The sequence below is a fragment of the Moschus berezovskii genome, chromosome 26 (assembly GCF_049115385.1).
Source record: "Moschus berezovskii isolate FMDL1 chromosome 26, NW_MosBer_1.0, whole genome shotgun sequence".
Lineage (NCBI taxonomy): Eukaryota > Metazoa > Chordata > Mammalia > Artiodactyla > Moschidae > Moschus > Moschus berezovskii.
In genome coordinates this window covers 7,629,641-7,644,924 of record NC_142485.1, presented here as the reverse complement: position 1 = coordinate 7,644,924, position 15,284 = coordinate 7,629,641, and the positions used below count along the sequence as shown (strand labels likewise).

The following is a 15,284-nucleotide window of genomic DNA, read 5'->3' as shown; positions in this document are numbered from 1 at the left end:
GTCTTGCAGCCACTTGCTGACACAGCGGGTGAGAGGAGGGGTTACCGTGTGAACGGTTACACGAGGCCGAAAGTTAAAGTCAGGAAGCACACCAAGTTGGAAACTGTCCCCCCAAAATTTACACCCACTCAGAATGGCGGGATGTGACCTCGCATATTTATCTTATAAAAAAGGTCTTCATAGATGTAATCAGTTAAGATGAAGTCATTCAGGATCAGGGTGGGTCGTAATCCAATGACTGGTGTGCACAGACACAGGGACACCACGCAAAGATGGCCAGGTGACAACAGGGGTGGAAGCTGAATGATGAAGCCACAAGCCAAGGAATGACAAGGATCGCTGGGGCCCCAGGAGCCAGGAAGAAGTGGGCAGGGGTCCTCCCCGAGCCTTCACAGGGAGCACGGCCCTGGCCATGCCTTGCTTTTGGGCTGTGAGAGAATAAACTGCTGTTGTTTTAAGGCACCCAGGTTCTGGTACTTTGTTATAGCAGCCCCTTGAAACTAACACAGAGACACAGAGAAGGTTAACCCGGGCAGCGGCCAGGAAAGTGGAGCCAGAAAGAATAGGCCAAAGGGTTTGAATTAAGAGTTAATGATCTGAAGCCCAGCTCTCCATTACTGGCGATGGGAAGTGACGAACACAGCTGCCAAGCAGGATGCCGTCCACCTCCAGGAGCGACCACACACTGACTCGTGTCTGCCAGCACCACTCAGTAACGATCAGATGTATGAGGAAAGGGCAGAGCAGGAAAAAAGTGACCACACAGCAAAAGCACGTGAAAAATGTGCCCGTTCACACTACCAGCTATGGCTCTCCTTTAAATTCAAACACAGAGGTGAAAACTACGAAATAGATTATTTTCACAAACTGTACTGTACTTTACAAATTGAAAATAATTAGCACTTTGGCCACCTGATGTGAGAGTGGACTCACTGGAAAAGACGTGATGCTGGAAAAGATTGAAGGCGGGAGGAGAAGGGGACGACAGAGGACGAGATGGCTGGGTGGCATCACCGACTCAGTGAACGTGAGTTTGAGCACGCTCCGGGAGGTAATGGAGGAGAGGGAAGCCTGGCGTGCTGCAGTCCACGGGGTCGCAAAGAGTCGGACACGACTGCGCGACTGAACAACAGCAGCAGCAACAAAAGCACTGTCAAAGCTTGGTGCTTATTTCCTTCCACGGGTCAGACACTTTCCACTGGAAACTGAGAGTCTGGGAACCGTGACATCCCTCCAGCTTTACCAACAAGGATTCCTTTGATTTGAGTTCAGTCTTTTCTGGTGCTCCTCAGAATGAGAATAGTCTGCTTTAGAATAACACACACCCTCTAGCTCTTAAACATACTTGTGACTCCACTGATCAATTTTATCTTACCCCATGTTGCACCACGGTTTCAGGGAAGCGTCTCAGAAGCAGAAGCAGCATTTCTGATCGTTCCAAAGTGTTGAAGCATTGTTCCGTAACCTTCAGTAACATTTCACACTGGACCCGCCCGGGAAGAGTTTCAAACAAACCTGTATACAACACATGTCACTTTGTGAAGTCTTTCAGAAAGAAAACGCAGACGCTAAAGAGGAAAGAAGGCGTCGTCATGCACAGGGTGGGATATACCGAGTGAAGAACCGCTTGACTTCGTATGTAAGTGAAGAATACCCGGTATTCACTAAGTAAAAGAACCGCTATCGCCGTATTTCACCCACAACCTGGAAGGCTTCCAGGTCAGAGCATAAGATGTTTGCGGAATGACCGTGAAATACCCGGAGGCCTCATTGGATCCAGAAGAGAAGGATGTCTGGGAAGGGTCGCAACAGTGCTTGCTGATGGCTGAGATAAAAAGCACGCACGTATGCTGAAATGGCATGAACCACCTACTTCCTTTTTTGTCCAGAATCTGAAATATTGGATTGGCTACGGCACCCAACACAGAACGAAGGTTAATGAGAAGGGTCATAAATTACTAAAAGTTTCTCTCCTGTTCTGTGGAGGTCTGTATAATCTACAGATGCTTTCTAATTACTGCAGAAGCTGTTAAAATATATTCAGTTCCCCAGGCTAATATCCACATCCTTTAAGAAAATTTAAAGGGTTCTAAGCAAATGCTCAAGGGACCAAATGACATATGTATAGGCTTCGGCTGCTAAGAACAAAACACATACATGGGTACCAACACCACAGATGTGGCTTTTTTTGTGTGAAATTACTACAAAGAATTTGATATTCTGGAAGTAGTAATTTATATACTATTACGTTATCACTTCGTTCTTACTTCTTAAGAATTGGGTTTGTTTATCCTGTGAATCGTTTCTTAATGCTGAGGTAATAATGCTGATCTCTCTCCACACCACCGGCTGATCTGGGAAATTCACAAACCTATTTTTAAAAATGAATGCATTAAATTAAAATGTCAGATTCTACATAGCATCCAAAAAAGAAAGTAAAAACAGCTCCATCAGAGAAAAACACATTTTCCTTTATCCCAAGTGAATACATAGATAAACCAAAACAAACCAAAATAAAGATATAAAAATAAAAACTAAGAAAAATGAGGGTCCTTACAATAGACTTAAGCTTTTTTAATAAGTGAAAAGACAAATGACCATAATATGTAAAGAACTCCTGAAAAGCAAACAAGGAAAAAAGAGAAACCTCCCCAAAGAAAAAATTGGCAAAGGCAAATCATAGAAAAAATACAAATAGTCAAATATCATTTGAAGAGATACTCAGTCTTACTAGTAATACATTGAACACACGTTTTTAAAGATTGCAAGATACTGTTTTCTCCTGTGCATAAGTGCTTGGTCGCTTCAGCTGTGTCCAACTCTTTGCAACCCTATAGACTGTAGCCCACCAGGCACCCCTATCCATGGGATTCTCTAGGCAAGAATACTGGAGTGAGTTGCCATTCCCTTCTCCAGGGGATCTTCTTGACCCAGGGATCGAACCCACATCTCCAGCATTGCAGGTGGATTCTTTACTGCTGAACCACCTGGGAAAGCCCTTTCTCCTGTGGCACTGGCGAAAATTAACAGCTGATGGAAAGACTGATAATATCCAAGTGCTGGCAACGCTATGGGAAAGCAACACCCTTACACACTGGCCATGGAGATGTAAACAGGAATGGCGCTTTTTGGAAAGCAGTGTGATAGTGCATCAAAATTTAAAATGCACGCACCTTTTGACTATGCAAACCTATGTTGAAGAATCTGAAGAAAAACACCAAAACCTGAGTACAGAATTACTTTCTGACACTCTTGAATATAATCTCAACCAACTAGAAGCTCCCTAAATGTCCCCCAATAAAAGAGGGGTGAATGCTATGCAGACGTGAAAAAGAACTAAACAGATCTTTACATGTTGACCTGGAAAGGGGTCCATCACGGTGGTTGAGCAGTAGTGCTCACTGCTGCAACCGCTCCCCCAGGACCTACTGATGTGTGCTGTGTGTACTCTGGTTGAGGCCAGGAGGGACTTCCACTTATTATTCTCTATGCTTCAGGACTGTCCAAACTTCTGAGAAGAGCGTGTATTATTTCCAAAATAAAATAAATGACTGAATAGAAAAGTTTTAACAAGAACAAGAGCTAGTTAGACTTCTCTGCAGTTAACGGAAGGCCTAGACCCATGAAAAAGTGCGCTTCAGGTACCCGACCCGCAGAACTTCAGACCTCCCCCCAACTCCCTCTTCGACAGACAGAAATCAACTCCCCATCCCAGGAGGTCGGGGCAGCTCCCCACTCACATGTCATAGAGCAGTCTGCCGGCGGTGGCCGTCCGCTCCGCATTCCGCTCGATGGTGTACATCTCATACTGCAACACAGCCGGGGCGGGGTCAGGCCCTCTGTCCCCTCCCGGCCTGCTCCTCCACCGTCCCCACCCTTGGAGGTCCCAGGATCTGGCACCGCCTGGTGAACCGGACCATCAGAGCCCCCCCACTCCGCCCCATTCCTGGAGGCCCTAAGGTGGAGCATCACCTGGCGACACAGACCCTCAGAGCCCGCCTCGCCCCGCCTCGCCCCTGGAGGTCCTAGGGTCGGGCACCAGCCGGTCAGTGAAGCCTCAGGGTTCGGCGGCTCACGGCCCGGGCGCAGGTTAGTGCAGGCACCGGCTCCGAGGTCGCCGGCGCCCAGCGGGCCGCCGCCTTCATGGTCGGGTTGCAGAGAGCGGTGTGTAGGTTTCCGCGGCTCCTGCTACTCTGACACCTTTACGCACGGCGGCGCTGACTGCAGACCACCGTTACACAGCCACCGCCCAGGCGGGCTCCTGTGCTCAGCGCCCCGCGCCCCAGCTCGCCCGCGCAGGCACCCCGGGCTCCCCCGTCCCGCCCCCGCCCCCGCGGGCGGCCCTCCCCCGGCCCCCGGCCGCAGGGCGGCTGGCGCTCCCGTGTGGCCCCGGCAGGCCGGACCCGGAGTCCGCAGGCCTGCTTCTCGGGGAGGCTGGGGGGCGCAGGGAGCCGCGCCCCGCCCGCCCGCCCGGCCTCACCTGGATGTTGAAGTCGGCCGGGTAGAGGCTGCGCGCCGTGATGAGCCAGGCCTTGGCGGCCCACAGGTCCTGCGGCACCAGCTCGCGGGCCCGCTGCACCAGAAACTCGCAGTCGCCCTGGGCGGACATGCCGCGGCCCGAGCCCGCCTGACCTCAGGGCTGGGGACGCCGCGGGCCTGGCCGCCGCCGGGGCCGCCAGCACGCAGGCGCGGCCGCGCCAAGCGCTTCCGGGTGTGCGGGCGGCCCCCGCGCCTGCGCCTGGCGGGGCCGCGGCCGGATCTCGCGGGGCGCGGCCGGATCTCGCGGGGCGTGGGGCCGGATCTCGCGGGGCGCGACCCCCTTGGCGCCGAGGAGCCTGCGCGCGCCAGCCGGGCGCCCCGGGACGGCGGGGGCACGCGCGGAGTGGACGCTCCGAAAGGCCTGCGCGGGTTCCGGTCCCGCGCTCTCGCCGGCGGTCGCGCTGTTAGGACCTTGCGCTCGGCCACGTGTCACTGCCCCCGCTCCTTTATTCTCTGCTCTCTCCCGCGAGCGTTTCTTGAGCGATTGCAGCGTGAACGCTTTGCCGGTGCTTGGCTGCGACCTGGGAGCTACTGAGTGGTTTATACCTGTTGGCGCCCCGGGTTTACAGTGTTAGGGACCTGTGACCTGCAGAAAGCAGCTGTTTTAATTATCCTTCCCAACCGGGATCGATGTCATTTTCGCCAGATGAAAACTAAACAGCCTCCCTGCTCTCGGGAAGGGAAGCCGCACTTAGGAACCGGAGGAAGCAGTGTTTATTTGCCGAACAGGAAGAATGTGCCAAAATTTTGTTGTGAACCTTCCTTTGGTTTTCAATCCAGGGTCTATATACCAAAGTTTAAGCAAGTTCTAGTACCACTGATATCTTGGATTTAAAACTAAGGTTAGAAATGAAGTGAAGTCGCTCAGTCGTGTCCGACTCTTTGCAACCCCGTGGACTGTAGCCTACCGGGCTCCACCCTCCATGGGATTCTCCAGGCAAGAATACTGGAGTGGCTTGCAATTTCCTTCTCCAGGGGATCTTCCCAACTCAGGGATCAAACCCAGGTCTCCCGCATTGCAGGCAGACGCTTTAACCTCTGAGCCACTGATTTGTTTGAAAAAAAAACTACTATACACTTCATACATGGAAAAGTTAAAGATATGTTAAACACGAATATATACATCACTATTGTGGACATAGGATGTCGCCAGCCATTCCAATAAACAATGCACGTTGTCTGCCAGCACCCCAAGCCCGACTTACATTAGTGCCCCAGGAGGGGCATTTAGGATGGAGAAAAAAAGCATACTGGCCCAACTAAAGATGTGTGTCTAAAGAGTAATTTCAGTGAGCCCAGAGTCTAGTGTCTAACAATGTGCTTTGGTTTTTTTGTTTTATTTTGTTTTCAGCAAAAACTCCTAAATATCCTGACTCCTCCCTTAGCTCTTTGGAGCAGTTCTGCAGAGCTGGAGGCTGTCTCCTGGGTTGTAGTCCCCAATAAGTTGCCTGAATAAAATGTAACTAGCAACTTTAGGTTGTGTATTTTTCTCAGGCAATGCTATGGTTATGTGTGAGGCCTAATATAGATACTTCCTAATTATAGTGATTGAAAAACAATTGTAAACTTAGTGGTGAATTACCAAGCTAGTTTTAGAGGAAGGTACCAAGAGGAGCAGGCCTTGCAACAGTATGTAAAGCGCCAACCTTACCAAATCTGTCAAGGTTGGGATTCTTTAGTTTTGTGACGTTGCTCATTGGTACCATTCTACAAATGGCAACTTTAATACCTCCCCACTTACCCCTAATTTTTAAAATTATTTATTTTTGGTTGCGCTGGGCTTTCTCTAGTTGCCAGGAGTGGGGGCTACTCTCTCCTTGTGGGGCACTGGCTCTAGGCTTGCAGACTCAGTAGTTACAGTGCGTAGGCTTAGTTACTTCCTGGCATGTGGAATCTTTCTGTACCAGGGACTGAACCTGTGTGCCCTGCATTGGCAGGTGTCCTTTTTTTTTTTTCAATCAGTGCGCCACCAAGGAAGTCGTACCCCAAATTTTAAAAACTTGATTTTGTTCATTAGCATCTTCAGTGATATCTTTAGGTTAAGAGCCACTGCTTTCCCCTCAGCTCCTCCATACATGAACTGTACTAGCGCTTTAGAAAGTATTGTGGTTCCTAAAGCTGTTTCATGTCCTGTGATTATACACAGGAACAGCTTGATTTTCTGTTCACTCTGTAGGCTGGGATGGATTGCTTGGTGATAGAATTCTGTTGGCTTTGTAGAAAAGAAGGTACAAAATTGATAATTTTTGTCTTATAAAGTGAAGATAAAAAAAATTGAGGGCTTGAACATTTTTTTCATTATTTCATTGATTTGCATGTATAAATTGTATAAGGTTTTCAAATGGCAAAGTGAAGTGAAAGCCGCTTAATTGTGTCCAACTCTTTGCAACCCCATGGACTATATAGTCCATGGAATTCTCCAGGCCAGGATACTGGAGTGGGTAGTCATTCCCTTCTCCAGGGGATCTTCCCAACCCAGGGATGGAACCCAGGTCTCCTACATTGCAAGTGGATTCTTTACCAGCTGAGCCACAAGGGAAGCATCGGGCAAAAATGACTGATTAAACACTATGTTTTGGGTCTCGGATTATAAAACAGAAACCAAAACGAAACTGGTTACCTGTTCTTGAGTCTTCAGTTCTCTAGTGAAATTTAGGGGCTAAATAAGGGAACTCTGCCTAGAGAGTCCCAGGGACGGGGGAGCCTGGTAGGCTGCCCGTCTATGGGGTCGCACAGAGTCAGACACGACTGACGTGATTTAGCAGCAGCAGCAGCCTATAATTTAGATGCCAATTAATTTAGAATGCCTCTGACTTTTTGCCAGTTTAACATCAGATTTCTGGCTATTTTCTAGCCAACTTACTAACTTTGAAAGGTCTCCAACTAAATAGTGGGTTAACCAATAAGTTCGTTCAGGTTTTTCCATAAGACGTAACAGAAAAACCTGAACAACTTTCTTGGCCAATTCAGTATTTGTCTTCAGTTCAGTTCTGTCGCTCAGTCGTGTACGACTCTGTGACCCCATGGACTGCAGTGCCAGGCCTCCCTGTCCATCACCAACTCCCAGAGTTCACTCAAACTCATGTCCATTGAGTTGGTGATGCCATCCAACCATCTCATCCTCTGTCATTCCCTTCTCCTCCTGCCTTCTATCTTTCCCAGCCTCAGGGTCTTTTCCAATGAGTCAGTTCTTCGCGTCAGGTGGCCAAAGTATTGGAGTTTCAGCTTTAGCATCAGTCCTTCCAATGAATATTCAGGACTGATCTCCTTTAGGATGGACTGGTTGGATCTCCTTGCAGTCCAAGGGACTCTCAAGAGTCTTCTGCAACACCACAGTTCAAAAGCATCAGTTCTTCAGCGCTCAGCTTTCTTTGTAGTCCAGCTCTCATATCCATAAATGACTACTAGAAAAACCATAACTTTGACTAGATGGACCTTTGTTGGTAAAGTAATGTCTCTGCTTTTTAATTTGCTGTCTAGGTTGGTTGTAACTTTTCTTCCAAGGAGCAAGCGTCTTTTAATTTCTTGGCTGCAGTCACCATCTGCAGTGATTTTGGAGCCCCCCAAAATAAAGTTTGTCACTGTTTCCACTGTTTACCCATCTATTTTCCATGAAGTGATGGGACCGGGTGCCATAATCTTAGTTTTCTGAATGTTGAGCTTTTTAAGCCGACTTTTTCACTCTTCTCTTTCACTTTCATCAAGAGGCTCCTTAGTTCTTCTTCTCTTTCTGCCATGAGGGTGGTGTCATCTGCGTATCTGAGGTTATTGATATTTCTCCCAACAATCTTGATTACAGCTTGTGCTTCATCCAGCCCAGCGTTCCTCATGATGTACTCTGCATATAAGTTAAATAAGAAGGGTGACAGTATACAGCCTTGACGTACTCCTTTCCCTATTTGGAACTAGTCTGTTGTTCCATGTCCAGTTCTAACGGTTGCTTCCTGATCTACATACAGATTTCTCAAGAGGCAGGTCAGGTGGTCTGGTGTTCCCTTCTCTTTCAGAATATTCTAGTTTATTGTGATCCACACAGTCAAAGGCTTTGGCATAGTCAATAAAGCAGAAGTAGATATTTTTCTGGAACTCTCTTGCTTTTTCAAAGATCCAATGGATGTTGGCAATCTGATCTCTGGTTCCTGTGCCTTTTCTAAATCCAGCTTAAACATCTGGAAGTTCATGGTTCACATACTGTTGAAGCCTGGCTTGGAGGATTTTGATCATTACTTTTCTAGCATGTGAGTTAAGTGCAATTGTGCGGTAGTTTGAACATTCTTTGGCATTGCCTTTCTTTGGGATTGAAATGAAAACTGACCTTTTCCAGTCCTGTGGCACTGCTGAGTTTTCCAACTTTGCTAGCATATTGAGTGCAGCACTTTCACAGCATCATCTTTTATGATTTGGAATAGTTCAACTGGAATTCCATCACCTCCCCTAGCTTTGTTCATAGTGATGCTTCCTAAGGCCCACTTGACCTCGAATTCCAGAATGTCTGGCTCTAGGTGAGTGATCACACCATTGTGATTATCTGGGTCATGAAGATCTTTGTTGGACAGTTCTTCTGTGTATTCTTGCCACCTCTTCTTAATATCTTCTGCTTCTGTTAGGTCCCTACCATGTCTGTCCTTTATTGAGTCCATGTGCATGAAATGTTCCCTTGGTATCTCTAATTTTCTTGAAGAGATCTCTAGACTTTCCCATTCTGTTGTTTTCCTCTATTTCTTTGCATTGATCGCTGAGGAAGGCTTTCTTAATCTTTCCTTGCTATTCTTTGGAACTCTGCATTCAAATGGGTATATCTTTCCTTTTCTCCTTTGCCTTTAGCTTCTCTTCTATTCACAGCTATTTGTAAGGCCTCCTCAGACAGCCATTTTGCCTTTTTGCATTTCTTTTTCTTGGGGATGGTCTTGATCCCTGCCTCCTGTACGATGTCACAGACCTCCATCCATAGTTGTTCAGACATTATATGTCTATTTTGGGGGGACACAATTCTACTCCTAACAAGTATTGAGATAATTTTAATTTTTATTCTTGCAGTTTTTCTGTAAGCTTGAAACTATTTCCAAATAAAACATTTTTTAAAAATAAATTTCTACATGGCCTAGAGTGAATCACAAAACCTACTCCAGGAATAGAAAAAGTATATCCCAAAAGAACTGCAGGATTCTCCCAACTCACATGCATAAGATGCTTGGAATGGATAACAAGGGCATTGACCAAACAGGACAAATTACAAAACTAGATGGGACCAGATTTATCAGTGTGGATGCACTTAACCAAGAATTCTAGATTCAACATGTCCAGTAAGTCTAGGAGTGCTCAGTCATGTCTGACTCTTTCTGATCCCCTGGACTGTAGCCCTCCAGGCTCCTCTGTCCATGGGATTCTCCAGGCAAGAATACAAGAGTGGGTTGCCTTGCCCTCCTCCAGGGGGTCTTCTTAACCCAGGGATCGAAGCCGGGTCTCCTGCATTGCAGGCAGATTCTTTACTGTCTGAGTCACTAGGGAAGCCTGACCAGGGATCAAACCCACATCCCCTGCTTTGGAAGGCAGATTCCTAACCACTGGACCACCAGGGAAGTCCCCATTTTAACAATTTTTAAGTGTAGAGTTCATTAGTGTTAAGTATTTTCTACATTATATAGCCAGGCTCCAAAAGTTTCTCATCTTGCAAAACAAATTCTATGTCCATTAAACAATTCCCTTTTCCCATTCTCCCAGCCCCTACAGCCAACCTTCTACTCGCTGTTTTTGTGAGTTTCACTATTCTAGGTTCATCCCTTAAGTGAAATCACACCATATCTATCTTTTTGTGATTGGCTTATTTCAATTAGATTAATATCCTGAAAATGTTTCCACGTTGTATCATGTGTTATGATTTCCCTTGCTTTTTAAGGCTGAGTAATATTCCCTCACCACATTTTGCTTTTTGACTCACCCACTGATGGATGCAATACTAATAGGAATCTGTATCTCTCAAGACCCAGCACCTGTAAGATTTTATCTTTGTCTTTGGTTTTCAGCAGTTTGATGTGTGCAGGTTTGATTTTCTTTGTCGGTGTATTTTCTTTTCTGGTTGGGATTCACTGATTTTCCTGTCTGTGGGTTTCTTTTTTGATCAAATTTGGAATTTTGATTAAAATTTCTTCAAATATTATTCCAACTTCATTTCTGTCTCCCTTTTTCTGGAATCCTGACCACACGTGTCTTAGACCCACAGGCTCATTGAGGCATTGTTCTTTGTTTCTCTCCTAATATTTTACTCTTTGTGTTTCAGTTTAAATGATTTATTCTGAGCTATCTTCAAGTTTACTAATCCTTTCTCTTCTGTTGTGCCCAATCTTCCCCTTGTATATATAGGATCATTTTCCTTATACATTCATACTTTGATAGACACTGGTATTGTTTTCATGTTTTAGCCATGAATGAACTACATTATAGCCATGCTGTAATGAACCTGGAGTTATCAATATCTTTTTGAGTTAGTGTTTTTGTTTCCTTGGGATAAATACCCAGAAGTGGGATTGCTGGATCACATGGTAATTCTGTTTTTAATGTTTTGAGGAAACTCCATGCTATTTTGCATAGTTCAGTTCAGTTCAGTCGCTCAGTTGTGTCCGACTCTCCGCGACCCCATGAATCACAGCACGCCAGGCCTCCCTGTCCATCACCAACTCCCGGAGTTCACTCAAACTCATGTCCACAGAGTCGGTGATGCCATCCAGCCATCTCATTCTCCGTCGTCCCCTTCTCCTCCCGCCCCCAACCTTTCCCAGCTGTACCAATCTACATTCCCACCAACAATGCACAGTGGTTCGCTCATCCCCACCAACACTTGTGAGCCCTTGTCTTTTTGATAATAGCCAGCCTAACAGGCGTGAGATGATGACTTATTGTGGTACCAATTGATATTTCCCTGATGGTTAGTGATGTCGAGCAACTTTGAATGTACCTACTGGTCATCTGCATATCTTCTTTGGAGAAATGTCTGTACACTTCCTCTGCCCATTTTTAATCCTATTGAGTTGCTTGACTTTCTTTATTTTGAATGTTAACCCTTCATCAGCTATATGTTTGTAAATATTTTCTTCCTCTCAGTATGCTGCCTTTTCATTGCATTGGTGATTTCTTTTCTTTTTTTTTTTGCTGTGTAGAAGCTTTTTAGTTTGATACAGTCCCACTTTGGTTGCCTTTGCTTTGGTGTCAAATCCAAAAAGTCATCACTGAGACCAAGGTCAAGGAGCTTACTGCCTATGTTTTCTTCTAGGATTTTTACCTTAAGATGAATTTTATCTTATCTTGTAACCATAAGATGCCGTTCTGTTCAGTCGCTCAGTCGTGTCCGACTCTTTGCGACCCTGTGGACTGTAGCCTATCAGGCTTCTCCGTCCATGGGATTCTCCAGGCAAGAATACTGGAGTGGGTTACCATTTCCTTCTCCAGGGGATCTTCCCGACCCAGGAATAGAACCCGGGTCTCCCGCATTGGAGGCAGACGCTTTAACCTCTGAGCCACCAGGGAAGCCCAACCATAAGATTACAGGTCTTTAATCTTATGGTCAAGTCTTTCATCTATTCTGAGTAAGTTTTGTGTAACTATTTGGTGTAAGATCACGGTTCAGTTTTCTTCTTCTGCATGTGGCTTGTTTGCCCAGCATCATTTACTGAAGAGAGACTGTCCTTTCCTAATAGTAAACTTGTTGTACATTAATCGAACATATTTGCATGGGTTTATTTCTGAGCTCGCTACTCTGTCCCATTGATCTATATGTCTATGTCTATTTCGATGCCAATATCATAGTGTTTTGATGACTAGTGCTTTGTAATATAATTTGAAATCAGAAAGTGTGATGCCTCCAGCTTTGTTCCTCTTTCTCAAAATTGCTTGGGCTATTCAAAGTCCTTTGTGGTTCCATGCAAATTTTAGAATTTCTTGTTCTTTTTTTTTTTTTTAATTTTTTTATGTGTAGGTGTCTCTGTGTTAGGGATCAGCTTGAAGTATATAAACCTAAAGTTTTCTCAGATCTAAGGAAAGCCTGCACACTGGGCATAAGTGGTGACGTTCTAAATTTCCCTGTATGTGTAACTAATCCTTAAATAACCTAAAAGGGGAAAAATGGAAAAATAAAGAGCATAAAATAGCCATTGTCTCTTTAAATCCCCTGGAAGGTGCTTCAGGTAGAGGAGCATGAAACAATGATCGTGGAAAATGCAGCTGCCTGCCCGCCTCTGTGTCTGCCCCTCCATGACCAGAGGCTGCTGTCGGTGATCAGAACCCAGACCCATTACTTGAAGGACCGAGTCCTTATTGTCACTCTGGCTCCTGCAAGCCCTTCTAAGAGCGCTGGTCCAGCTGGCGGCCGTGGGCTGGGGCGCAGGAGGATACAGATCGTCTGTTGCGCGAGGCTGAAACTGACCAAAATTAAGCACAATTTACCAGGCTCGTCTTCCCCCGGGAAGCTGCAAGCCTTTGAATAGACTCTGAAATCCTAAAATAATTACAGAAGACAGCCTTGGCCAATTCCATGTTGTGCAGGTGGGGAGACAAATTTCTCGCACTTCCTACACTGCCGTCTTCCCTGCCCTCCAGGCTTATTTCGTCTTACATTCTGTTCAGTTCAGTTCAGTCACTCAGTCGTGTCCGACTCTCCGCGACCCCATGAATCACAGCACTCCAGGCCTCCCTGTCCATCACCAACTCCCGGAGTACACTCAGACTCATGTCCACAGAGTCGGTGATGCCATCCAGCCATCTCATTCTCCGTCGTCCCCTTCTCCTCCCGCCCCCAACCTTTCCCAGCATCAGAGTCTTTTCCAGTGAGTCAACTCGTCGCATGAGGTGGCCAAAGTATTGCAGTTTCAGCCCCAGCATCAGTCCCTCCAATGAACATCCAGGACTGATCTCCTCTAGAATGGACTGGTTGGATCTCCTTGCAGTATAAGGGACTCTCAAGAGTCTTCTCCAACACCACAGTTCAAAAGCATCGATTCTTCGGCGATCAGCCTTCTTCACAGTCCAACTCTCACATCCATACATGACCACGGGAAAAACCATTGCCTTGACTAGCGGACCTTGGTTGGCAAAGTAATGTCTCTGCTTTTTAATATACTATCAAGGTTGGTCATAACTTTCCTTCCAAGGAGCAAGCGTCTTTTAATTTCATGGCTGCAATCTGCATCCGCAGTGATTTTGGAGCCCAAAAAAATAAAGTCTGACACTGTTTCCACTGTTTTTCCATCTATTTCCCATGAAGTGATGGGACCAGATGCCATGATCTTTGTTTTCTGAATGTTGAGCTTCAAGCCAACCTTTTCACTCTCCTCTTTCACTTTCATCAAGAGGCTTTTGAGTTCCTCTTCACTTTCGGCCATAAGGGTAGTGTCATCTGCATATCTGAGGTTATTGATATTTCTCCCAGCAATCTTGATTCCAGCTTGTGCTTCTTCCAGCCCAGCGTTCCTCATGATGTATTCTGCATATAAGTTAAATAAGCAAGGTGACAATATACAACCTTGACGTACACCTTTTCCTATTTGGAACCAGTCTGTTGTTCCATGGCCAGTTCTAACTGTTGCTTCCTGACCTGCATACAGGTTTCTCAAGAGGCAGGTCAGGTGGTCTGGGATTCCCATCTCTTTCAGAATGTTCCACAGTTTATTGTGGTCGACACAGTCCAAGGCTTTGGCATAGTCAATGAAGCAGAAATAGATGTTTTTCTGAAACTCTCTTGCTTTCTTCATGATCCAGCGGATGTTGGCAATTTGATCTCTGGTGCCTCTGCCTTTTCTAAAACCTGCTTGAACATCTGGGAGTTCACGGTTTACATACTGCTGAAGCCTGGCTTGGAGAATTTTGAGCATGACTTTAATAGCGTGTGAGATGAGTGCAATTGTGCGGTAGTTTGAGCATTCTTTGGCATTACCTTTCTTTGGGATTGGAATGAAGACTGACCTCTTCCAGTCCTGTGGCCACTGCTGAGTTTTCCAAATCTGCTGGCATATTGAGTGCAGCACTTTCACAGCATCATCTTTCAAGACTTGAAATAGCTCAACTGGAATTCCATCACCTCCACTAGCTTTGTTAGTAGTGATGCTTTCTAAGGCCCACTTGACTTCACATTCCAAGATGTCTGGCTCTAGGTCAGTGATCACGTTATCGTGACTATCTTGGTTGTGAAGATCTTTTTTGTACAGTTCTTCTGTGTATTCCTGCCACCTCTTCTTAATATCTTCTGCTTCTGTTAGGTCCATACCATTTCTGTCCTTTATTGAGCCCATCTTTGCATGAAATGTTCCCTTGGAATCTCTAATTTTCTTGAAGAGATCTCTTGTTTTTCCTATTCTGTTGTTTTCCTCTATTTCTTTGCATTGATCACTGAGGAAGGCTTTCTTATCTCTCCTTGCTATTCTTTGGAACTCTGCATTCAGATGCTTATATCTTTCCTTTTCTCCTTTGCTTTTCGCCTCTCTTCTTTTCACAGCTATTTGTAAGGCCTCCTCAGACAGCCATTTTGCTCTTCTGCATTTCTTTTCCATGGGGATGGTCTTGGTCCCTGTCTCCTGTACAATGTCACGAACCTCCGTCCAGAGTTCATCAGGCACTCTATCTATCAGATCTAGTCCCTTAAATCTATTTCTCACTTCCACTGTATAATCATAAGGGATTTGATTGAGGTCATATCTGAATGGCCTAGTGGTTTTCCCTACTTTCTTCAATTTAAGTCTGAATTTCGCAATAAGGAGTTC

General features: G+C 45.9%; 1 protein-coding gene across 6 annotated transcripts in view; it reads right to left on the bottom strand.

The window, feature by feature from the left end:
* The window catches only part of INTS10 (integrator complex subunit 10), a 29,509-nt gene extending 24,801 nt beyond the window's left edge, over positions 1–4,708 (bottom strand). The window contains exons 1-4 of one of the 6 annotated variants that reach the window (XM_055416682.2): positions 4,481–4,708; positions 3,741–3,808; positions 2,268–2,371; positions 1,376–1,515 (exon numbers count right to left, since the gene is read on the bottom strand). In XM_055416682.2, coding sequence (XP_055272657.1) covers positions 1,376–1,515; positions 2,268–2,371; positions 3,741–3,808; positions 4,481–4,609 — 441 coding nt within the window. In that variant the 5' untranslated portion in view covers positions 4,610–4,708. Of the gene's footprint in view, positions 1–1,375; positions 1,516–2,267; positions 2,372–3,740; positions 3,809–3,972; positions 4,219–4,480 lie in introns of those variants that run through there. The other 5 variants (XM_055416684.2, XM_088832685.1, XM_055416686.2 and 2 more) reach the window with 5 other exon arrangements.
* Positions 4,709–15,284: the final 10,576 nt, after the last annotated feature.